At 39.1% G+C, this 24971-nt stretch overlaps 1 protein-coding gene across 1 annotated transcript in view; it reads left to right on the top strand.

The window, feature by feature from the left end:
* PCLO (piccolo presynaptic cytomatrix protein) overlaps window positions 1–24971 on the top strand; it is a 325623-nt gene that overhangs the window by 187805 nt on the left and 112847 nt on the right. Inside the window, exons 7-9 of the mRNA XM_054178010.1 lie at window positions 2162–4370; window positions 9751–9899; window positions 17673–17754. Coding sequence (XP_054033985.1) covers window positions 2162–4370; window positions 9751–9899; window positions 17673–17754 — 2440 coding nt within the window. The remainder of the gene's footprint in view (window positions 1–2161; window positions 4371–9750; window positions 9900–17672; window positions 17755–24971) is intronic.

Raw genomic sequence — 24971 nt, 5'->3', positions numbered from 1 at the left:
TTTGATTATGACTACACACTGAGCAAGAGAAAATTAATTTCTTTCATTTATTAGCACAACATGGGCTTGGGAAATGGCCACGGGAAGCTGAAAACAAAATGAAATTGTGCTTGTTGAAATCTGAAACATGCAAAAGTTGATGGAATTTAGATGAAAAGAACATAAATTGCACTTGAAAAGGTAGTGAATGTTTCTTTGAAAGTCCATGACAAATGACGTGTTGATTGTTGTGGTTTGCTAAGGTTAGGTAGCAGAAGAACAGCAAAAGAGGCTTGTCAACACTTAAAAAACTTTTACCATTTGTTGATGACATGTTAGAATAAACAGAGAAAATAGTGATTTATAAACTGCTAATTAAAATTCATCTTGTTGGCTTCTTATCTGAGTGAAATAATAGTTATTTCAGAAGAAAATCCATTTTTAATTAATAACAGCTATTGCTTGATAAAGTCAGAAGAGTCAAGTTGGTTAACATTCTTTTTGCTTCCCAGTGCCTAAATGTTTTCATATTTTGTTATTCACATAGCTGCATTCTGTAATGGCTAAGGTGGTTATTTTTAGTATGTGTATCCCTTTCCCTTAACTAAGGCAACATTTGTAAGAAGCTACTGGGGAGATGGAATACAATTTAAAAATCATCCAAGTCTCTCTTCTTAATGGCCTTCCATGGCCTGGATGGGAGCACACTGCGATGGGTTGGGAACTGGCTGGAGGGCCGAGCCCAGAGAGTGGTGGTGAATGGTGCCACATCCAGCTGGTGGCCAGTCAGTAGTGGAGTGCCCCAGGGATCAGTGCTGGGCCCCATGCTCTTTAACATCTTTATTGATGATCTGGATGAGGGCATTGAGTCAATCATCAGTAAATTTGCAGATGACACCAAGCTAGGGGCAGGTGTTGATCTGCTGGAGGGTAGAGGGCCTTTGCAGAGGGACCTCGACAGGCTGGGCAGATGGGCAGAATCCAACGGCATGAGATTTAACACATCCAAGTGCCGGGTTCTGCACATTGGCCACAGCAAACCCATGCAGAGCTACAGGCTGGGGTCAGAGTGGCTGGAGAGCAGCCAGGCAGAGAGGGACCTAGGGGTGCTGGTTGATGGTAAGCTGAACATGAGCCAGCAGTGTGCCCAGGCAGCCAGGAGGGCCAATGGCATCCTGGCCTGCATCAGGAACAGTATGGCCAGCAGGAGCAGGGAGGTCATTCTGCCCCTGTACACTGCACTGGTTAGGCTGCACCTCAAGTACTGTGTCCAGTTCTGAGCTCCTCAGTTTAGGAAGGATGTTGACTTGCTGGAATGAGTCCAGAGAAGGGCAACAAGGTTGGTGAGAGGCTTGGAGCACAAGCCCTATGAGGAGAGGCTGAGGGAGCTGGGGTTGATTAGTCTGGAGAAGAGGAGACTCAGGGGTGACCTTATTGCTCTCTACAACTACCTGAAGGGGGGTTATAGTCAGGCAGAAGTTGGTCTCTTCTCCCAGGCAGCCAGTACCAGAACAAGAGGACACAGTCTCAAGCTGCACCAGGGGAGGTTTAGGCTGGAGGTTCGGAAGAAATTTTACACAGAGAGAGTGATTGCCCACTGGAATGGGCTGCCAGAGGAGGCGGTGGGGTCGCCGTCGCTGGGGGTGTTCAGGGCGAGGCTTGACAGGATGCTTGATTGCATGGTTTAGTTGATTAGGTGGTGTTGGATAATAGGTTGGACATGATGATCTTGAAGGTCTCTTCCAACCTGGTTTATTCTATTCTATCTATATCTCCCCTCACACAATTTCAGGCTACCACCTCTCATTCTGTCACTTGATACTAGGCAGAAGAGACCAACACTCACCTCACTACAACCTTCTTTCAAGTAGTTGCAGAGAGAAATAAGAATATGAGAGAGAAGAGACCATCTAACATGGAGTTTTCAATCTTAGGCTAAACAAAGTCCTAGTGAGCATCCCCATTATTTTGCACTAGATTGCTTATCTTCCCAAACTTTAGAAACCTGGTGTCACTTGTTCATGCTGTCTTATGCTGCTTATTCAGGTACCAGTTTCTTCTCCATTAAAGGAAGTGTGTGATTAAGATGTAAAGCCACACTATGACAGAATTTAAACAATTTGTGATTAATTTGTCATCAGTCCTTTGGAATAGTGATTTAGTCTTGTTTCTTCTATTGCAGACAAAAGGTTCTTCAAGCATAACTCCATCAGGCACTCAAAAGAAAGTCAAGAGGACTCTGCCCAACCCACCTCCAGAGGAAGCAACAGCAGGAACTCAGTCACCATATACTTCTGTGGGATCAGTTTCACGCAGAAGGATTTGTAGGACAACCACTATGGCCAGAGCCAAAATTCTTCAGGATATAGATAGAGAATTGGATCTGGTTGAACGTGAATCAGCCAAGCTTAGGAAGAAGCAAGCAGAGCTAGATGAGGAGGAAAAAGAAATAGATGCCAAGCTGAGATACTTGGAAATGGGCATTAATAGGAGGAAAGAAGCCTTGCTAAAAGAAAGAGAAAAGAGGGAGCGTGCCTATCTCCAAGGAGTAGCAGAAGAACGTGATTATATGTCAGACAGTGAAGTTAATAATACCAGGTCAACCAGAATAGAAACTCAGCACGGCTTGGAAAGACCACGTACTGCACCCCAGACAGAGTTTAACCAGTTTATGCCGCCACAAACCCAGCCAGAAACACAGTTTGCCCCTGCTACCAGCCCATATGCTCAATATCAATATTCATCTCCTGCCTTGCCAACTCAAGCACCAACTCAGTTCACACAGCAATCACATTACCAGCAACAGCAGCCATTGTATCACCAGCAGGTTTCACCCTATCAGGCCCAGACAGCTTTCCAAACAGGAGCTTCTCTGTCCTTTACTCCACAGGCTCAACCTCCACCATCTCAACAGCCATCATATCAACTTCCATCACAGATGATGGTGATACAGCCAAAGCCAAGACAAACCACATTATATTTGGAGCCTAAGATGACAACAAACTATGATGTAATCCGCAGTCAGCCTCTCATGATAGCACCAGTTTCAACTGACAATAGTTATGCAGTAAATACTCTGGGCAGCAAATACTCTACCTTGGATTTAAGGATAGGACTAGATGAGAGAAACAGCATAGCAAGCAGCCCTATATCAAGCATATCTACAGATTCATTCTATGCAGATATAGACCACCACCATACATCTCGAAATTATGTGCTGATCGATGATATAGGAGAACTTACTAAAGGATCAGGAACACTTGGTTCCAGTTTTAGCCTCCACGAGAAAGATCTGACCAAAACAGATCGACTGCTTCGCACAACTGAGGCCAGGAGAGCACAGGAAGTGTCAGACTTCCTAGCACCACTGCAGACTTCTTCTAGGTTACATTCCTATGTTAAAGCTGATGAAGACCCAATGGAGGACCCTTATGAGCTCAAACTTTTGAAACATCAGATAAAACAAGAGTTCCGTAGAGGTGCAGAAAGTCTTGATCATCTCTCTGGCCTCTCCCAGTATTACCATGCGGAGGGCAGCTACAGGCATTTCCCAAAATCTGAGAAATATAGTATAGGTAGGCTCACTCTTGAGAAGCAAGCTGCTAAGCAGCTCCCAGCAGCCCTCCTTTACCAGAAGCAGTCAAAACATAAGAAAGCTTTGATAGACCCCAAACTAACAAAGTTTTCACCTATCCAAGAAAGCAGAGACCTTGAGCCTGACTATTCAACCTATATGACTTCTAGCACTTCAACACTTGGGGGAATTACTGCTAGGGCAAGGCTTCTTCAGGATGATGTCACTTTTGGCCTTAGAAAAAACATCACTGACCAACAGAAATACATGGGGCAACCATTGACTTCATCCATTGGAGCAGGCCTTGGGACTGCACTAGGTCCAACAATGAGATCCACATTACAAGATGAAGCAGACAAGTCTTATAGCAGTGGTAGTAGATCTAGGCCCTCATCTAGACCCTCCTCAGTTTATGGGCTTGATTTGTCATTGAAAAGGGATTCTTCCAGTTCTTCTTTAAGACTGAAAGCCCAAGAAGCTGAACCCTTAGATGTTTCCTTTAGCCATGCAGCACCTTCTGGAAGAACTAAGCCCACCAGTCTACCTATTAGCCAAAGCAGGGGGAGGATCCCAATAGTAGCACAGAACTCAGAGGAGGAGAGCCCACTAAGTCCCGTTGGCCAGCCAATGGGAATGGCAAGAGCAGCAGCTGGACCCTTGCCACCAATATCCGCAGATACCAGGGACCAATTTGGATCAAGCCATTCATTACCCGAGGTCCAGCAACATATGAGGGAAGAGTCACGGACTCGAGGCTATGATCGAGATATAGCCTTCATCATGGATGACTTCCAGCATGCCATGTCAGACAGTGAAGGTAAATTAGGCCTCAGACTGGTATCTTACTATCACAATGCAAATCCTCATTTCTATGCATGTGTCTAATTTTTGTTACACTTCAAAGACTTTGTTTTGTTTTGTTTTTCTCTTCCTTGGTGCATCTTCTGCGTATCCACATATTTGGGGTTTGATTTGTTTTGTTTTGTGTGATATTTTTTATTTTACCCTAAAAGCAGTTTCTGGATGGTGTTGAGCTATTGTAGCATGCTTGATATATTGTCGCTGATTTGGTTTCTTTTGGTTTGCTTGTGCATTTTCCTTTTCATTTCTGATGTCTACTTTTATAATGATACTGTGTAGAATATTCCGTGTACAATACAGACTATACCATCAGTCTTTATGTAGAGACTTCTCCAGTGTCTGTGAATCATTGAACTTATTTGCAGTAGTTCTTGTCGGGATTTGGAAATAATAACCTCCCAAATCTCTAAAAAGCTCTAGCATTTTTATTTGCATGAATTTTCATGATAGAATTCAAGAACTGATAATTCCATCTCCCGATGCACCACTTCTTGTAGAAATAGTTTGTTCATGAAGTACGTACGTATTTTGTGTTAGAACCATCTAGAGCTTAACGTGATAGCAAAAAAACGTTTTACATATGGTTCGTTGCAAACATCCTGTCACGTGGACTTCTGTGCATTCAGATCTCTGATGATGTAAGATAATCTGTCCTTTGGATGGTGCAAGACAATCTCATCCTTCACTAAACCTGCAGTACATATTTTACCTTTATTGATGGATTACGCAGTGTAGCTGGGTTTATATGCACCCCATACATTATGTTTGCCAAGTAAGCACAAGATTTTATCTCACTTAGGTTCATGAAAAGAACCTTTCTGATGTTTTATAAATGGTGCAATTAAAAATGTTTCTTCTTAATCAGTACAGCAGAATGTTAAAGCTGATGTTGACTGCTAAATAACTGCAAATTCTGTATCAATTTTGTTTGAGTCAGTTCAGACGTAATTTATTATAAATTGTTTAAAAGTCATAAAGAAAGTTTGAAAGAAAATGAAATTAATATGTTCAGAATTGTATGCACTCCTTTACCTTTTTCATATGTGTATTTATTGCACAATAAAAGAGACTCTGCATGCGCTCTATTGTCTGTAAATAGCAATGATTGTCTCAAAAGACACATTTGCCTGATTTTGAAGCAGTATGGTTTATATTTTTTCAGGTTTTTAGTAACCTCAGTGCTCATTATTGTAGTACAGCTTTTTTTAGATATGCTGAATCTTCCATAAGAATTAGAAAACTGAATCTATTCACCTCCTGCTCTGTAAGTTTCCTTCCATAATTCTTAGATATTGACAACCCTGTTATGAGGTTTGTGTACAGGAGACATTCAGGATTATCAGCTTCTTTGATTTTTATCAGAAGTTTAAGTCTTTTTGATGATTTTTAAATTCTTAGTACACAGAGTTCTATATTGTTAAATCTATATTATTAAATCTGAAGGTAGTTGAGAGAAACTTCCCGAATCTGAAACAAGTAGATGTTATCTTGCCTCCACTCCCCTTGCGATTTTAAGGGTCATTCTAGGGTCATGTCATAAAAGATGCAGGACTTTTCCCCCTGAAAACTAAGGAGAACTGAAACCAAGCTTGGTTGGTGCTTTTCTACCTCATTTAAACAGGTCATTGGGAATTCTATTTCTGTAGTACATTGCGTTGTGTTATATATCTGTCCAAGGAGTACCTGTTACCTTTTAGTTTGAACATATCTTGGTTCTAAATTCATCTCAACTAGTTCTACTTTTTCAGAAGTATTCTAAACTCAATTCACATGTTCCTTATCAGAGTGATATTGAATACCAGGGCTTACCTTTCAGCTGATTTCCATCAAGCTTTTGTTTCTTCACAAAAAGCTGATTTTTACCCCATTTATGTAAAATTGTCATAGAATCAGTGTACTTTAGGTTGGAAAATACCTTTAAGATCATCAAGTACATCCATTAGCTTAGCACTGTCAAGTCTACCACTAAACAATTTCCCTAAATAACACATCTACATGTCCTTGCAATACCTCCAGGGATGGTGACTCAACTTCTTCTTAGGAAATAAAGACACTTTCATAAAATCATAGAATAGTTTGGGTTGGAAGGGACTTCCAAAGGGCATCTAGTCCAACCCTGCTACAGTGAACTAAATTAGATTGCCCAGGTCCTTGTAGAGCCTGACTTTGAATCTCCAGGCATGCGGACTCAACTACCTCCCTGGGCAACCTGTTCTGGTGTGTCCAGCACCCTCATGGTCAAGAATTTTTTCCTAACATCTAATCTAAATCTACTCTTCTCATTTCAAACAGCTGTCCCTCATCCTATCTCTGCAGACCTTTGGAAACAGTCCCTCTGCAGCCTTCTTGTAGGTCCCTTTCAGGTACTGGAAGGCCACTCTTACGTCTTGCCAGAGCCTTCTCTTCTCCACGCTGAACAGCCCCAGCTCCCTCAGCCTGTTCTTGTAGCCTCCTAATCATCTCCGTGGACCTCCTGTAGACCCACTCCATCAGGTCCATGTCCTTCCTGTGTTATGACATTACTTTCACATATGCTGTCTAATGGCAAGTAACTCAATTTGAAAATAATTCATATAATTTGGACATCAGATAAATAATTTTATGGCCACCTTTTCTCCACACTGCACTTTTTGCTGTAGTTTCCTGACAGTAGGCAGCTATTCTGACATGTTTTATCTAGCCTCCTGAGTGGTGTTGATGAGATTTCATTAAAACAAATGAGTCTAAGCACTATCATAGAAAAACACTTCTTGTGCTAAAGCTTGGATTTTCATCTTCAGAGACTTTTAAAAATGAATGTAAGTCAAGGTATTTAAATTGTTTTTCTGCAATTCAAAGTGAAAGCCGTGCTTGACTTTCCATTCATTTTTAGGTCATATTCCACAACAAATAATAAAAGAGAATGCAACTAAGACTCTGAAGCCAAACCTTCTGTTTTTCACTGACTACAATTACATACTGTAAGAAATCTTAAGACCATCCTTCAGTACATAAACAAATCTTCAAAGAGGTTAAAAAAATGGCTTTAATGACAAAAAAAGTGCAATATCCAGAGGTTTCCCTTGAAAATAAACAAGTGTTTTGAGCTGTAGAAAAACACCTGGTATTTCTTCATAAAGCTCTGATCCAGAAAATAACTCTTCAATCATCCTACAGCTGCCACAGTCTCCACAAACTTTTAAGTAAGTTCAAGATACTAATTTTCAAGGATGCTGAAGCTAGTACTCAATTTCATGAATGTAAACATTCCCTTTGGAATACTGGAAACTTTTGGAAGTTGAAAATTGAGATTGTAAGACATCAAAACCTTGTCAAAGACTTGTCATTTTTCATCTGTGGGATTGAGTGATTGCTTTTGATTCTCTGATCAAATTTCTTGAACTCTACAACCTGCAGTTCAATCTCACCTTGTTAAACTGTGTGTGATTAGCATCATGAAACCTTACTGACTCCAGCAGGAGGTTTTTACAGGTGAAACCATCTGGCTGCATATTGTTAGTCTTAGAAAAAAGCATGAATCTTCACTCAGTGAGTCATCTTTGCTATTCTTATGTTTCGAGCTGAAACAATTCCCAAGCAATCAAGTGTGTGTATGTATGTAGCTGTGAGTGTGACGCGTGTGTCTCTATATAGGCATACATACATACATCGCTTCTTTAGTTTCATGTAAAATGCACACATTCATCACAATCTGATTAAAAAAAAAAAAAAAAAAGGCTGGTCTGAATGGCAATATGGGATTCTAGATACATGCCATCTTTTCAGAAGAAATTTGGGACTCAAAAGAATGCATTACATTCTCTATGTAAGCTTCACTAAGATTTGTCAGGATGACATATGAACCAGCCTGCTACATGATGATTCATAAATCAATCAGCATAAATGTTTAGAGCATAAAGGATTTGCATGTTAGATCATAATGGTTTATTGAGAGCAATTAATCAATAACTAATCACTAGACAGACAAACATCAACCTACAATAACGGTCCCATTTAATTTGTATATACTGAGCTAAATATTTTTGAACCATTTCACATTAGATTCAAATTGTATCTAGGGAGGTTCTGAATAATATCTGAAACAAGATTAAGGCTTTAGGGGGTTGTTTTTTTACCATAAACAAAATATTGTTGTTCAAAACCCATAATATATATATTGCTCCTCTTTTAGGTGACATGTAATAAAATACTAATAAAGAACATGTTTGGTTTTGGTTTTTAATTTTTCTCCCATTAAACTTTTCCCCAGTTATTTGTTAAACCAGCTGGATTGTGTTTCCTTTAACAGCTAAATAGAGAAGGTTATCCATACTACCATTTTTCATTTTAAATTCTTTTCACTGCCATGGAACAATTGCATTCATTCTTGTTACTATAGCAACAACTGACCTTATTTAAGGTTTGCAATTTCTGTTGTGTTTTCTTTTTTCTTTTTTTCCTGAAACAAACATTGTCATTCTTTAAATTCCAAATTTATATTGCTTATTAAAGCATAACATTGAAATCTGTATGTAGAGTGAAAATATTATTAAATACATAGAAACTGTGATCTCAGTGGATTGAAACCTGTATGAAACCTGTATGACTTGACCCAGTAGTCAGTAGGCATATGTATTTGCAAAACTGATTTCAATGAAACACTGCTATTTTGTCCCCAAGAGATGTCCAACACAATATATTTTATGCAGGTTTAAAACAGTTTCAAATATAAGAACAGTAGTCTTGCAGGCTTATATTGCAGAAAGAATGTTCTGGCTAAGTTTCCACACACAAATGTTCATACTGCAAAATCGGGGGATGGAACTCAAAATAAGAACATTTGTAACATCTCTGTCTAGAACTGCAGAGATTGCTTCATAGCTTCTTTGGGATGGCACTGATTTCATAAAGGAGTCTCAGTTTTCTTTTAAGTAGAGAGAATTAATGGAGTGGGTTTTGAGAGTTGATTTTTTTGGGAGTTGTTTTGTGGCTTGGTTTGGGTTTTTTTTGGTTGTTGTTTTTTTGTTTGTTTTTTCCTTAGGCTACTGCAGAGAAACTAATTAGACTGACTTATTTCATCAAACATTTTAGAAATATGTGAAATATGCAGCACTCATCAGTGGGTTACCTATGGTATTTGATATCCATGGTTTTCACATAACCAGAACCTTCTCACTTTGCTGTATCATATACAGCAAAATTATGTCTGAGTTCAATGTCTCTATTTTCACCTCTAACTTTGCTTTCAATGCATGGCCGATTGATAACCACTATGCATGTTTGCTATGCACACTGCACATTATTGCCCTTTGCCCAACACTGGATCAGAACATTTGACCTGTCCTTGGTTTTCAAAGCCTATCACCTCCGTCGTGAAGAAACAGATTGGTTCGACAAGCCCAGGGAGTCACGTTTGGAGAATGGACATGTCCTTGAAAGAAGGCTGCCAGAGAAGTTGTCCCACTCTCGACCACCAAGTCAGCACCAAGACCAAGTAAGCTGTCAAGTAAGCCATGCTTTTAGTTTTATAAATGTTTGACCATGTAATCATACTATTCAATAGTGTAGGGACCTACAGGATTAATCAAATTCCAGCTGCATCCAGCTGAAGCACTGCTGCACCTATGTTTGTCATCAGTACTTGATGATGAAATTAGAGTAACATTCATCTGCATTTCAGTATTTTTCATATTGTATTTTGGAACATATTGGAAAGGAGTTAATCTGCCAACCAGAAGAAATATAAATGTTAAAAAAAAAAAAGCAAACAAGTAAGCAGTTAGTCCTATATTACCATTTCAGCTTTATCCCTTTCAAATTCAAGCCCTTCTATTTTTTTTAATAGTATAAAGAAAAGAATTTCTTTAGCCTGTTGACACACATTTCCCCACGTTTAGTTGGTTACTATAATTCCTGCAGTCTGTGGTCAGTTACTGAATAAATTGTTAAGATTTTATCAATCTAATAATTAGAATATTTCCTTTATTACAAATGGAAAGACAAATACTGTGTTCTCCTCCTCAAGCCTGCTGACTTTGATATCTAAGTCACCTTAGTATACCATCACGTATCCTTGTTGTATTAATGAGGTTTATGTGTTTCAAGTCTTTCAAGTCTTTATTGGTTGTTTGAGTTATCATTGCTACTGATAGATGGAAATTATACTCTGTTTTCCATGTAATGGTATAGATACCAGAGAAAGTATTTCATGGGCCCTTTGTGGCACTTAGTACCTTCTGTTGCTTATGTTAATTCCTCAGAAAACATACAAACAAGAGTGTGCTAAGTCAAAATGATCATGGGGCTGGAACACCTCTGCTACAATGACAGGCTGAGGAAGCTGGGGTTGTTTGTCCTGGAGAAGAGAAGGCTCCAGGGAGACCTAACAGCAGACTTCCAATACCTGAAGGAAACTTACTCTTGTAGGCTAAAGAGAGAGATTGTTTACAAAGGCTTGTAGGGTGAGGGGCAATGGTTTAAAATGAGAAAAGAGTTATTTAAATTAGATCTTAAGAACAAGCTCTTTAGCATGAGGGTAGTTGCCCAGGGATGTAGTTGAGGCCCTGTCCCTGGAGATCTTCAAAGTGAGGCTTGACAAAGCTCTGAGCATCCTGATCTAGTGAAAAATGTCCCTATTCAGTGTAGGGTGTTTAGTCCCTTCTAGTTAAGCCATTCTATGATTCTATAAGCACTCTCTAAAGGCTTTTTCAGCCTTGTCTCTTCTCTAAGATAATTCATTTTCCCATAATAACTCCTGTATCTACAACCTGGTTCAGCACAGAGAGCTGTAGTGTCCAAGTATAATATATTCTGGAACCAAAAATGACAAATTGCTCTTCATCCTGACCATCTGAATAGGTCCACCTTCACCCAGAACCTTGTTTGTGGTAGAAGCTTTCCTGAAATCAGCTAGGAGAGTTTCCTAGTTAGCACAGTAATTCAGCCATTGCAACTCATTTAATATCCCATACCAAGTACAAACCAGGCACAAAAGAAAGTATTTACATCAGCAGTAATTTGCTTGCAATGTATTAGTCAGTGTTTCTAATTACACTTATTTGCTCTAAATTTGCTATTTGTATTTTCTCCTTTTGTAGAAAATGGGATTATTTTATTAAGCAGAATGTTTGCATTCCAAAAGATTTTGTTTCACATGCAAAACATAATTTGCTTAATAGATGAAATCAGAACGGCTTGATTACATCCCACAGAGCTTTTACAACTAAAGGTAACAAATAAATCACAACCCTTTGCTTTTGAAGCAAGAGTGCAACCTGAACTTCCAGGTTTCCATGAATTTCTTACTACTTGGCAGATTAAGCTTAGATATATTTGTTTCTATAGCAACTTCTGTGGTGCAATATAGTATTCTTAAATGGCATTAAATTGCAGTGCAGTTTAGTGTCTTAATAGGTGTTTCCCAGTGTAATAATTATGAACTGCTTACCTGAGGAGGGTAAATATGGCTTAAACCTAAGCAACACATAATCAGAAGATTTCTCAGTGATCCGTGTTAACCTCAGGAGTTTGATTAGTCGCTGACACTTGCCCAGCAATGTCTTCAAATCTCCAGATATTAAGAGGTTTTTTGGTCACTGTTTTCCATGAAAATTATTTGCATATCACAGAATTGCCTAGATTGGAAAAGACCTTTAAGATTTTGAGTCCAATCATTAGTTTAACACTGACAAATCCTTGACTAAACCATATCCCTAGGCACTACATCTACACAACTCTTAAATACCTTTAGGGAAAGGGACTTCACCACTTCCCTGAGTCAGCTGTTCTAATGCTTGATAACCCTCTCAGTGAAGACAATTTTCCTAATATCTAATACAAATTTCCCTCAGTGCAGCTTGAGTCCGTTTCTTCTTGTTCTGTCACTTATTACTTGGATGAACAGACCAACACCCACCTCACTACAGCCCACTTTGAAGTATTTTTTTCCAGACTAAACAACCCCAGTTCTTTTAGATGTTCGTCATCAGACTTGCTCTCTAGACCCTTCACCAGTTTTGTTGCCCTTCTAATGACACACTGTAGTAGTACCTCAATGTCCTTATAGAGGGGCACAGAACTGAACACAGTACTTGAGATGCAGGATCAACAGAACTGAGTACAGAGGTAAAATCACTTCCCTGATCCTACTGGCCACACTATTCCTGACACAGGCCAGGCTTTGCCTTTGGCATTCTTGGCCACCTGGTCACACTGCTGGCTCACATTCACAGCAGAACTAAACTGTCTGTTTCAAACAATCCGGGAAAGAGCTGTAGGGGAGTAAGAGAACATGACAACAGGATGAATAATGAGAATATATGAACAGGAGATGAATAGCTTCTCACTAAGTTTTGAATATGGAACTTCCAGCAATCATAGGTGTGTTTTTTAAACCCTAAATGAATAATAAAATCCTAAACTCATGATAATAGCAACATATTTTCATCAGTTTACTTTGATAACAGTTTTCTCATCACAGAAAGAAGGCAAAGGCTCTAGAGATGCAACCTTTTGCATGTTAATCCCCTATTTCTGAAGGCCTTCAGGAAGTATATGTTTGTTTTGGTTTATGGGTCTGTGCTGTTGATATCTAAGTCAAACCTTTTTAGGGCCTCTGGAATATTTAGAAAATATGAAAAAAAGAGGGTCATAAAGGGAGCAGTGGGGTTATAATGAAAATACTGTTTGTGGCAGATATCCAGCAAATCACCTGCAAACTTTTTATTCCAAACTTTTTATTCCATGCTCTTAGTTTTTATTGTTTTCCAACTAGAAACGAGATTTCATTTTAATTTGTAGTGAACTGCATTCTCTATTTGACACTTGTGGGTAGGGATTCAGATTCTCTGGAAACAGGATGAGGAACAAGGCATTTCAAATTTAGTATAATCGTTAAAATATGTAATCTAATGAACCAATTGATAGCAACTCCCTTCATTGTAATCCAAGATTCAATTTAGCAAGTTTTTCATTTTCAGTCACCGGAATTACAGACACAAAGATTTTGCAATTCATTAATGAGAAGGAGCACTGACTTTGTTATGTTTTTCTTCAGTACTTCTTTTGCAAAATATCTCTATCATCAGGTATCTGTCAGTAGACAGAACTTTCCACCTTTAGGACTTCTACAGACCTTGACATTCATGCTCTGCACAGAAAAGATGTAACGGTTCAAAGGAGCAGGATTACGTTAGTTGTGGAAATTCTTGGTGCCAGTTTTCACAAACCTTGTGCATTCATGCAAGTACATGTGGTACTCAGAAACTAGGATCAATATTGTCTAACTCATCACCACAAGTATCCACCATCCTGTTCCTGGATACATAACTCAGATAAAATTTCTGTTGAAGACTGTATTTCCTAAAGGAATACACCCAGGTGTAGCTGCTGAGATTCACCTTCTCAGGGCATAAGGTATTTGTGGAAGAGGAGATGCAGGACCATTTAAAACCAGAAATTACTGTGGGTTTAATGACCTTATCCAAAGACCAGTTAACGTATTACAGTAATTGCTCTGAACTTTTCCTGAAATATTAAAATAACACTTAGTTTTGGTTGTGGTTTGGTTGGTTGGGTTGTTTTGGTTTGGTTGGTTGTTTTAAACATCATTAAATATATTTATTCTTTTTGAATTTCTTTTTATCACACAAAATTCCCTTATATGAGGTTTGCATAGAATTTCTTTATCAGACAAAATGTATAAAGTAAAATAGCAAAATAAAGTGGGCATTTAAACTGATTAGCAGTGTTAGAGAACCTCAGCACCCTTATTTGCCATTCATTCTAATTCTTTTTGAGTGGCTTTGAGCTCACTAATAACAGAAACACATGACCTGAGCTTAAATTCCTACAGGAAATCTATATAGTCCAGCTTTCATTTAACTCACCGGATGCAAGCCCTGATGGCATGCTGTGTAAAGTGCAGAAAAATGTGACCGGAGTCCCATGTCAGTACAAGGAGCACAGGAGGAGGAAAGATATCCTGGAGAGTCAAAATGTACCTATGACCAGAAGAGAATGTCATTGCCAGTGCCAAACTGCAAGACTTATTACTTGAGTGTACTGAATGCTTCTAGAAGGGAAAGGCACGGATCATCATGATACGGACAGATGGCAGGAATCTGTGGGCTTTGTAGCAAATAACTGGGATCAAGTCACCTTTTGCCCTGCGACCTAAATCTGGGCTTGGAGAGTTAAATGTCCACCATTTCTTCAGCCTTGCAGCAGAAGGATTGCCCCATCTGTGTTGTAGCTCAGATTTATGCTACCGTGATTGTGTGACTTATGGAATGCTTCTGTGTCTTCACTGGGGTAGCTGGGGGGAATAGGCAATCAGAAGGACCCTCTGGCATGTATGCAGGTGAAAGGAAATCATCTGTAGTGGAAGTTACATTTGAAGCCTTGGAAACACAAAATAATTTGTGTTTTACAAGGTTTCATATATACTAATTTTTCTATTTATTCTGCCACTTTCAGATATTTTTCTGAAGGTAAAGACTCATTTGATGTACTGATTCCCACTAACAACAAAAGATATGAATAGTAATAAACTCTAATACTGTTGTTCTTAACTATATGAATAACCAAGATTTAGACTTTAAAAAGTCTAGAACTGGAAATCATGAGAAAATAACAGACTAAAGCAGAAGACAGTATATTTTCCGATATTTGTCAAGCAAGTCATGCATAGTATGGCACTGAATATTCTTGAATTCTTATTTATTCCAAAAAGCAATCTTCATAAAGAAAGATGAGAATATTTTTTTTTAAATGTGAATTTTAGTTTATGAGCTGCAATCTTCCTCAGTTAAATTTAATTGCTCCCACCAAAATAGATCTCAGCTAAAGAACTGTTCAAATGAATAGAATAGAATAGAATAGAATTAACCAGGTTGGAAGAGACCTTCGAGATCATCATGTCCAACCTATCATCCAACGCTACCCAATCAACTAAACCATACAACCAAGCATCCTGTCAAGCCTCGCCCTGAACACCCCCAGCGACGGCGACCCCACCACCTCCTCAGGCAGCCCATTCCAGTGGGCAATCACTCTCTCTGTGTAAAACTTCCTCCTAACCTCCAGCCTAAACCTCCCCTGACACAGCCTGAGACTGTGTCCTCTTGTTCTGGTACTGGTTGCCTGGGAGAAGAGACCAACCTCCGCCTCACTACAACCCCCCTTCAGGTAGTTGTAGAGAGCAATAAGGTCACCCCTGAGTCTCCTCTTCTCCAGACTAAGCAACCCCAGCTCCCTCAATCTCTCCTCATAGGGCTTGTGCTCCAAGCCCCTCACCAACCTTGTTGCCCTTTTCTGAATGCTGCTTCTGTTAAATTGCATGAATTTGTATTCTTTTTCATTTAAATAAAAATTAAATTGGATACATTGTTGAGATTTATTTATAATTTTATGTAAGCTACATGTGTCAAAAACATTATTTACATACATACATACATAGAATAAACCAGGTTGGAAGAGACCTTCAAGATCATCGCGTCCAACCCATCAACCAATCCAACTCCGCCCAAGCAACTAACCCACAGCACCAAGTACCCCGTCAAGTCTTCTCCTAAAAACCTCCAGTGATGGTGACTCCACCACCTCCCCAGGCAGCCCATTCCAATGTGCAATCACTCTTTCTGTATAGAACTTTTTTCTTTTACTGTTAAATTGCACATGCTGATTTTCTGATAGTCTCATTAAACCACACCCTGACCATTTTTAAGTGTCGAAGTCTTGTAGCAGTTTAAACAGTTCTTGTAGGATTAGACCCTATGTCCTGGTGAAATTCCATGATAAATCCTAAAATCTACCTGATCTCAAGTTCTGATTCATTTTGGAGTACTTGTCCATTACCAAATCCATGATCTCTTTTTTTTTTTTGTCTCCTATTAATTGCACTCAGCAATGCTTAGTGTGTTACAGGAGGATTTCAGCCTTCTAGATGCAATATGATCCATTGGATAAGAAACTGAATTATGACAGAAGATATATAAAGTCTTCTGCTCATTGCGGGATTAATCTAAGCACGTCCCTTGACTTCTCTGTTTTCTCTCCCTTCATTTATGTGTGCTGTTTATTAACATGATAAACTCTTCAGGGCAGAAACTGGGTTTGAAGTGCTTTGTTCAGGAGGAGCCTAATCCCTTTAAATGCTACTTAAACATAAATAACAGTAATAAACTCTGGGCAGCAGGCTGCTGATACACTCCAACTGCTGCATGTTCGTGGTGACTAATATTGTCCCATTGGATCCATGAATCAGTCTTCCCCACATCCCAGCATGTTGACAGTCATGGAACAGTTGCTGTCAGCCTTGCTTCCTCTTCTCAGTCCACATGCAGCACTCAGGCTCAGTGCTAATATGGCAGACAAGTGATGCTTCCAAAAGAGCAAAACTGCGGACAAAGAGGGTGCGATAGGTGTGAGGTGTGCAACTGTAGCAACAGACACTCTTTCTGCAAAGACATTTTAGTGTGGGCTCCCTGGCAAAGGGGTTAATCCCTCCTGCATTTTCCTTCTTTTGCCCATGCCATGGGGCAAGTGGAATCATCCCAGCTGAAAAAACAGGCTCTTCAGTGCATGTTATAGAGATGCATTTCTTTCAGCTCTGGCACTTTCCAGTATCAACCCAAGTGAATGTTGCACATTTTCATGTAAAATATAATCCTAGAAGTTTTAGGGTGGGTCTTTCAAAAGGCATTTGAAGTTTGATGACAAGTGGTATGCAGGAATATGACGTTTTTCTGAAACTAAAGCAGTAACTCATAGCTGGGTTTGCATGCAACCACTATTTTGTTTTCCACAGAATCACAGAATTGTCAGGGTTGGAAGGGACCTCAAGGATTATCTAGTTCCAACGCCCCTGCCATGGGCAGGGACACTTTCCACTAGGCACTTTCCACCAGATCAGGTTTTAGTCTTTGTGAACAGGATTTTATAATAATTGCAAGAATTATATTTCATTTCATTCTTCTCTTGAACATTGCTTGAAGAAACAGTGTTACAGAAGACAATGATCACTTTCTAGTCATTAGGAAATAAAAATTAAAAATGAAGCCATATTCAAAATTAATATGGAGTTGTGGAAGCAAATGTTCATTAAACTACAGAAGGATTTTTCTCTCTGGCAGATGTCTTGAAACTGAGCATTTGAATAGTGAGGTTGTTATAGTTCCCTGGATTAAATAAGTTTATCTGTTTCTTTCAACTGTCTAAAATTATTAATACAACTGATGTTGTTTTATCTTTTTATGACATGTATATTTGTGTTCCTCAGATAAATGGGAAACCCCTGCAGTACATTTTCCCTCATGCAAGACTCAAACTACTGAGAGACCCAAAGGATCACACGGTTTCAGGTAAAAAAAAAAGTCTGCAATACATGATAATTAATTTGATTAGCATGGATCATGCAAAAGATTTGCACTATAAAAATAGTTCCTGTGTCATGTGCAGCAGGAAGCACTGTGGTCATTTTAAATCATGCTACTTGCTTATAACAGAAATCAGCATTGCAGAAAAAAAGGTCACAACATCTGTTCAAGATACATAAACCATACAGACATGAAAAACAGGGAAAATCTGTTGTGTTATAATATGAGCAGTCTGTTTTGCTGTTGCTTTGTATGTAACTAAATTCTCTCTACAAGAATTTTTTATAATAGGCTTCTGTAGGTGTTCGGCATGTACAGAAACAAGAATTTTAGTATCTCTGTGCTGAAACTATTCTAGAGAGGGTGATAACAGAACCATCAGATCCATTTTTTCTGTGGTATCTTCACACAGAGACAATTATCATGGAAATTCAAATTTATTCTCTTTTCCCTAATGTTAACACAAGTCATAGAATCATAGAATGGTTTGTATTAGAGGGGACCTCCAAAGGGCATCTGGTTCAAACCTGCTGCAGTCAGCAAGGACATCCTCCACTAGATAGGTTGCTGAGAGTCTTGTTCAGCATCACCTTGAACATCTCCAGGGATGGGGCCTCAACTACCTCCTTGGGCAATCTGTTCCAGTGTTCCACCACCCTCATGGTAAAGAGCTTGTTCCTAACATCCAATCTAAATATACTCTTCTCTCATTTTAAACCATTGCCCCTTGTCCTATCACTTCAGACCTTTATAAACCGTCTCTCTGCAGCCTTCAGGAAGTCTGCTATTAAGTCTCCCTGGAGCCTTCTCTTCTCCAGGCTAAACAATCCCAGCTCCCTTAGCCTGTCCTTGTAGGAGAGGTGTTCCAGCCCCCTGATTATTTTTGTGTCTCTCTTCTGGACCCGCACCATCAGTCCATGTTCTACTATATCTAAGTTTGCTTGCAAGGGAGATGAAAGAGGCAAAGTTTATACTCACCTCCCAGGTAGTGAGCAGAAAAGCAGTGTGATGTTTTCATGTTTCATAATGCAAAAGGCTGCCAGTTACAAGATCTGGTACAGGTAAGTTCTATCTGCTTGAGCTTTTGGAACTACAGCCTTTCTCATATCTAATACTGGTAAGGAGCTCAAAAGTTTTTTTTGTCTTCTTTCAGAAGTACATTCTTTAAGTGATTTTTGTCATGAAACCATCAGACTTTTTTTTTTAACTAACTTAAAAAATTCTACCAGTGTGTGTCAAGCTCTCTTTCTGCACAGAGGTAATTACTGACTGCCAGCTCTGGTGTTCCCTTAAGCATTCAGCAGAAGTGGCACGAACTAACTTGAATTGCTAAATATTGTTTTCATGGGGTTTCTGGCAGTAAAATCTTGATCACTTCCACCCACAGTATGCACCTTATATTTAGGGTGTTAAGAAGTGTTTTCTTGCTAGTCAGAGTAACACCCACTGATGATTTTAGGTTGCAGAAAGACCCCTCCACCAACATGGCACAGCTGCTTGTCCACTGTTGTGTCAGCCTCCACCACCATGGACCCTTGCAGTCCAAAGGAGCTCCTTGATGTCCTAGTGGAGATCCTTGCCCTGTGGGGTGATGAGTAATACTGTGATCCAAGCTGCTCTCTTAACTCAACAAGTGGAATTACAACTGCACAACTGTGTATAGCTTGTGATTTAATGTTGCCGAAGGCCTGCTCTCCTGTGTGAAGTTACTTATCCTGGTGCAATGTAAAATGCTTATTCCAAGCTCCTGCCTAGCTCCCATGCTGACAGAGGCAGCAATGTACTTTGCATCGGGGTAAAGGCCTTGGAAGCAATGACTGGAAAACCAAGGTGTAGATATTTTCTTCCCATTTACTAATGCCCTATGCAGCATGAGATCACACAGGACCAAATTTTCACTTAGGATCCTGCTAAGGTTTTATAGCCCACGCTAGGATTGCTTGCTGCCATAGAGGCAGTATGATACCTAAATTCTAACTGAAGCATGCTTGGCTATGTATCTACAAGCTGCAGTCATACTTTTGGGTTTTAGTCCAGAGATATATTTGAAGACCTGCCCAGATGTACTTCTGTATGAGGTACATATAGATTTTCCTGCAAATATTAAAAGATTTAAAATCAAATTGCATAGAAAAGAGCCCATGTTGGAATAGGGCATCAGTAGTGAGGACCTGAGCCAGAAGAAATTGCTGTGTTTATCGCTCCTTGTGTATCTTTGAAGTACCATGACTCCTTGAGTTGGTATCTGCTTTCCTTTCTCTCTCAGTGTCTAAAGGATTAAAGTATACTGAAGCTCTTTAATTATGCAGTGCTTTCTGCTTAGCCTTCATCTTTCTGAACAAACTCTCACAGAACTACACATATGGCTTTATTCTTTTTCTAAAAATTCAGTTTTGAGTAAACATTATTTGCAAACAGCAAATCAAGAGAAAATATATTTGTTTATTAATCTGGCAATAACTAATAACCAGAGGCAGACTTAGAAATACATTATACAACAAAATTACTTAAGATATTGGTAAATTAAACAATATATATGCTCTTATACCACCACAGCTACCTTACTTCATTATTGAATAGTCATATAGATGCCATGTTTTGCTGGCTGGCTGGTTTCTTCTTTGCTTCTTTCTTTTTTCCATTTCTCTCCTTCTTCTGATTTCACTTTTCCCCTCCTCTTAATTATCAAAACTACCAGAATGAAGTGTCGAATTATTTTATTTAACTGTTTGCCTTGTACTTGTGTAGGCACAGGAAGAGTGTGTTAAAAAAAATCAACAACCCTTAATACAGCTCACATGAAGAGTCAGATTTCTCCAAGAGAACAACCAGTCACTGTCTGGTTGGCAATGGGACTCTCTGTAACAGCCATACTTGCAGTAGCATTTTCAGCTGTATTGGACAAGACTCCCTGAACTGTTCTGCAGCTGGATTATAACAAGCCAGTTGGTCCATTGTTTCTGATTATCATACAGTATGTACAAAACATCCTCTGGCTTATCTATGCACCAAAACCTGTCCTCTATGATCGTTTCTGCACATACAAGAACAGTTTCTACTGATGATTTATTTAAATTACCTACTTGTAGCTTCATCAGTTCAACAGGAGGAGCTCCCTAAGGAGTTGTCTGACACTGACAGGATCTTCTGGCAGGGAATTAATGAACACATCTCAAGTGTACCAGTACAGTGTATCTTAACTGGTCTGTACACTGCAGGAGCTACATAGGGATATCTTCCAAACTGACCACAATTCCCACATAGAGAACTCCAGCTGTTGGTCAGCTTTGCTGAGAAGCTGGCCAGTATCTCAGCCCATCACCTCATCTCACTGGGGAGTTCCTAGGCCAACCTGGGCATTAATGAGTCATTGTGCTGGGTCAGCCCAGATACCCAGCTATACCACAACTGAAACTATAAAGCAAGGTTGAGTTTCAAACTAATATTACCATTAGAATTTGAATTCCATAGATCTAATCACATAGTTAACCATAATGGAGGTTACTGCAAGATTAGAGATCCAGAAATTGTCATATTATAAACATTCATAAAAAGAGTTGTCCCAAATTATTTAAAATTCAGGCTCTATCACTATGTATTATGTGCACATGCATGCTGTTTATTTGCTTTCTTGATTTTTGAAAACTGGATCTGACGTGCAGATGCCTTTGATTCCTCTTATGTAATCAGGCATAATTTTGCACACAAAAACATTTACTGCAAATTTTGGCATGTGAGTGAGGTATTTTATGGAGGAGGAACCAGGCCAAAATTGGGATGGCAGGAGAATAGTAGCTCTGGATTAAAAATAAATGTATACTTGCTAGCTGGTCTCTCTCCTGAGGGTTTTTGTTTCTCTATTGTATGCCATCTTCTAATACTCACAGCTCTTCTTTTTGAGGTATGCAATGTCCCTTCCTCAGGAAGGAATTGCCAAGGATTTTCTCTGCAAAGATTGATTCATAATTTGCATTTTTTATTTTTTATTTAAAAAATAATTGACACCATGGCTATACTGCAGTGCCAAAGTCATAATTGTTGTGTTCAGTGATTTATAATCTAGCAATGTTTGGAGCTCCGGAAACTCACTGTTTTCACTGAATATCTTGTTCCTGTTGGATCCTTTATCACAGCAGCATAAACTGTTTTATATGACCACTGTTTTCTCTTCTGGTTTTAAACACATCATAATTACATGTGAAAAAAGGAGAGAGGGAAGGTCAGTTGAAGGTAATTAAATCATTGACAATACCTTTGGAAATATGGCAGAGATAAAAAATTACTTTGTGTTATTCCTGATCAGAAAGCTGTTTTGGTACAGTGGGTGAAAACCCAGCAAGGCAGACACATCTCAGTATGCATTTACTTACAGTGAGTGCACTCAGTCAAAGGTAGTTTTTCCTGCTTTGCCTCACTTAGGCTGAGTCACAAGTAATTCTTCCTTTTCCAGACATAGGATATTCTGTGTTTGGAGGAAGCAAAACGTGCCTTTGAATAGCTAGGCTGTCCATATTGTGGAACACCCTTTTCAATTCTGATGAAAACAAAAAAGGGAGAAAAGCAATTCAGAGAGAGATATGAACTTCATAGTAAAGTACAGAAGAAAATTAGACTGTGGGCAAAAGAGTGCATCCCTCATCTGCACTTCAGCAGTGATGTCAGTGAAGCAGGTAAGAGGATGACAGGAAAGCTGTAACACTGCACACACGTCAGAGATGCCTCATACTCTCCATAAGGATTATCACACACTTCACTTATGCAGTATGCCAGGTCATGGGGTACTTATCTCAAGAGAAAAGAAGAGAGTTCAGAGAGTTTTCCTATATCAAGCCCTCAATGCTGTTGAGAGTCTCTGAACAAATAAGTCTTTGAACAAATAACTCTTTATATTTAGGGTTATTCCATCTGTAAGTTCAGCAAATTCAGTTCTTTGTTCTTACAGCAAAATACTGAAGTGCAGTGAACATGTGATTACTAATCAATTACAAAGCACATTAAATATAGTCACAGTGTGTGCTGAGTTTGATATAGTAGTCAAAGACAAGATGAGAAGTGTAATACAATTCTTGTCCTCATGCTCTTGTCATAGAGGAATACTTATCCTGTTTCTTTGGTTTAGTGTTGTGAAGAACTGAGATAATACTCTGTACAAAAAAACCAATACCCTCCTCTAACACTCACTTCTCGCTGGGAAGGATTTAGTCCCTAATCGATGGTCATCATTGCCTCCGACATTGTCTCCTTACCAGAGATGTGGCACAGAAGGTAAAACTCCGTAAACAGAAAAAGACAGAGCTGTTGAAATCAGGCAAAGTCAGATATTTTCCAGTGAAATCATATGGGGAATGGAAATAAAGGGAAGGAGAGTTGTCTGTATTTTAATGGCAGTCTTAGAAAGAATCTGATACCATTCAGTTTTTCTAAACTGAAAAACAAACAACAACCAACTACAAACAAATGATTGTGTTAGAAATGTTTTTTAAAGATACGGACCATATAGCACATACTTATGGGCCTTTTCTCTAAATGGGCTGACTCTGAAAAGTGCTAGTGTGTTTATTTAAAATGCTTTTCATGGACCCTTTTGGTAGCTCAGTTGGTATGCATTTTTTTGTGTGCGAGCATCTATTGAAGGATGCCTAGTAAGATCCCAAGATGAGCGGAGATAATTGAGAGGGCCGTGTGTGTCCTGGGTATGAAGGTCCAATTTGCTTTCATAGTTGTCATTCAGAAAAGGCTGCAGAAACAGATCACTGCAGCATCGCATGTTAGAGTTAAGTCAGGCCTCCAGGTTCCCATGGAAAGCCATGAAGCACGCTGGCAAGTAATAATGAGATCCACAGAAGCCAAGCCAGATAGGTAATGCAGTTCAGCACTTTCACAGTAAGAACTTAAGACATTCAGAGATGCATATCATTGATGATACAACTTTTCAAGGACATTAGAAAATGTCACAGAAATGTCAGTTTAAGGTTTCACTTTGCAGATGAGGCATAAATTCTCTTAATGACTCTCAGAATAAAATGAAGACTGTGTGCTCCCTTTTCTGCATACTAGCTATCAAAAATCTGCATAGGTTTAATAATTGCACTAGAACAAGGCAGTTAAAAAGGACAATGAACTGGAGGTTGAACTAGTTGAAATAAATCATCTTTTAGATATGGCTGTTTTCCTCTTGGTTATAAAGGGAGCATTAGGTGGCTCGTTTAGACTATGATTTTTGTCTTGTAGAGATCTTAAATTAGATGAGATTAACAGATATGGTTTATGTACAAAGAAGCTATAGAAGATTCAAAAGCCTGGCAGAGAACTGGTTGTCTAATGGACCACATCACTTCTCATCACCAAGAGACAAATACTTGGTTGAGTTGGATGCACTTTCCAGAGGAGGGTGCTGAAACATTTTGACAGTGATTGCCTTCCACTCACTATTTGCCTAATTTCTGATTTCAACAAGTCTTTCAAATACCCTAGGTATACACTGTCAGGCAATCTGGATGCAGGATGAATAAGGTTAAGATGTTTTGATTCTGCATGTCAGTGATACAAAGGAAAAGATTAGCTTAGATTACATTAGAGTAGAATAGAATAGGCCAGGTTGGAAGAGACCTTCAAGATCATCGCGTCCAACCCATCAACCAATCCAACCCACCTAAACAACTAAACCGTGGCACCAAGCACCCCATTAAGTCTCCTTCTGAACGTCTCCAATGATGGTGACTCCACCATCTCCCTAGGCAGCCCATTCCAATGGGCAATCACTCTCTCTGTATAGAACTTCTTCCTAACGTCTTGTGATTTGGTAGGATGCTGTGATATTCTGATTGTCTCATAGCATCATTGCCCCAAAGTAAATGAGGAGTGATGTTGCTTCCTTCTTAGCATTCACTGTATGTTGGACAAGTCTATACAACAATCTTGTCCAGATTTGTAGCAAATGTAATAATCATCACTTTTATTTATTGAAGATAGCAAAACTTCCCCAAATTTATTAAACATAAGTATAGTCTTACTAGGTCAGACAGGTTTATTTAGCCCTTCATCATGACTCAGACAAGAGGTATTTAAGAGTATCAGGCCAGAGTAAATAGTGCAGTGTTTTCACAGTTTTCATTAGTTTATGATTCAGCCACTTTGTGGAGCAGTGATTTCTTCTGTGCATTAATGGGGAACTGGACCTACTCTTTTCCTAAAGGTTTTGT

This window comes from Dryobates pubescens, chromosome Z (assembly GCF_014839835.1).
Source record: "Dryobates pubescens isolate bDryPub1 chromosome Z, bDryPub1.pri, whole genome shotgun sequence".
Lineage (NCBI taxonomy): Eukaryota > Metazoa > Chordata > Aves > Piciformes > Picidae > Dryobates > Dryobates pubescens.
Note: the sequence above shows the minus strand (reverse complement) of the source record. Positions and strands in the feature narration are given on the sequence as shown.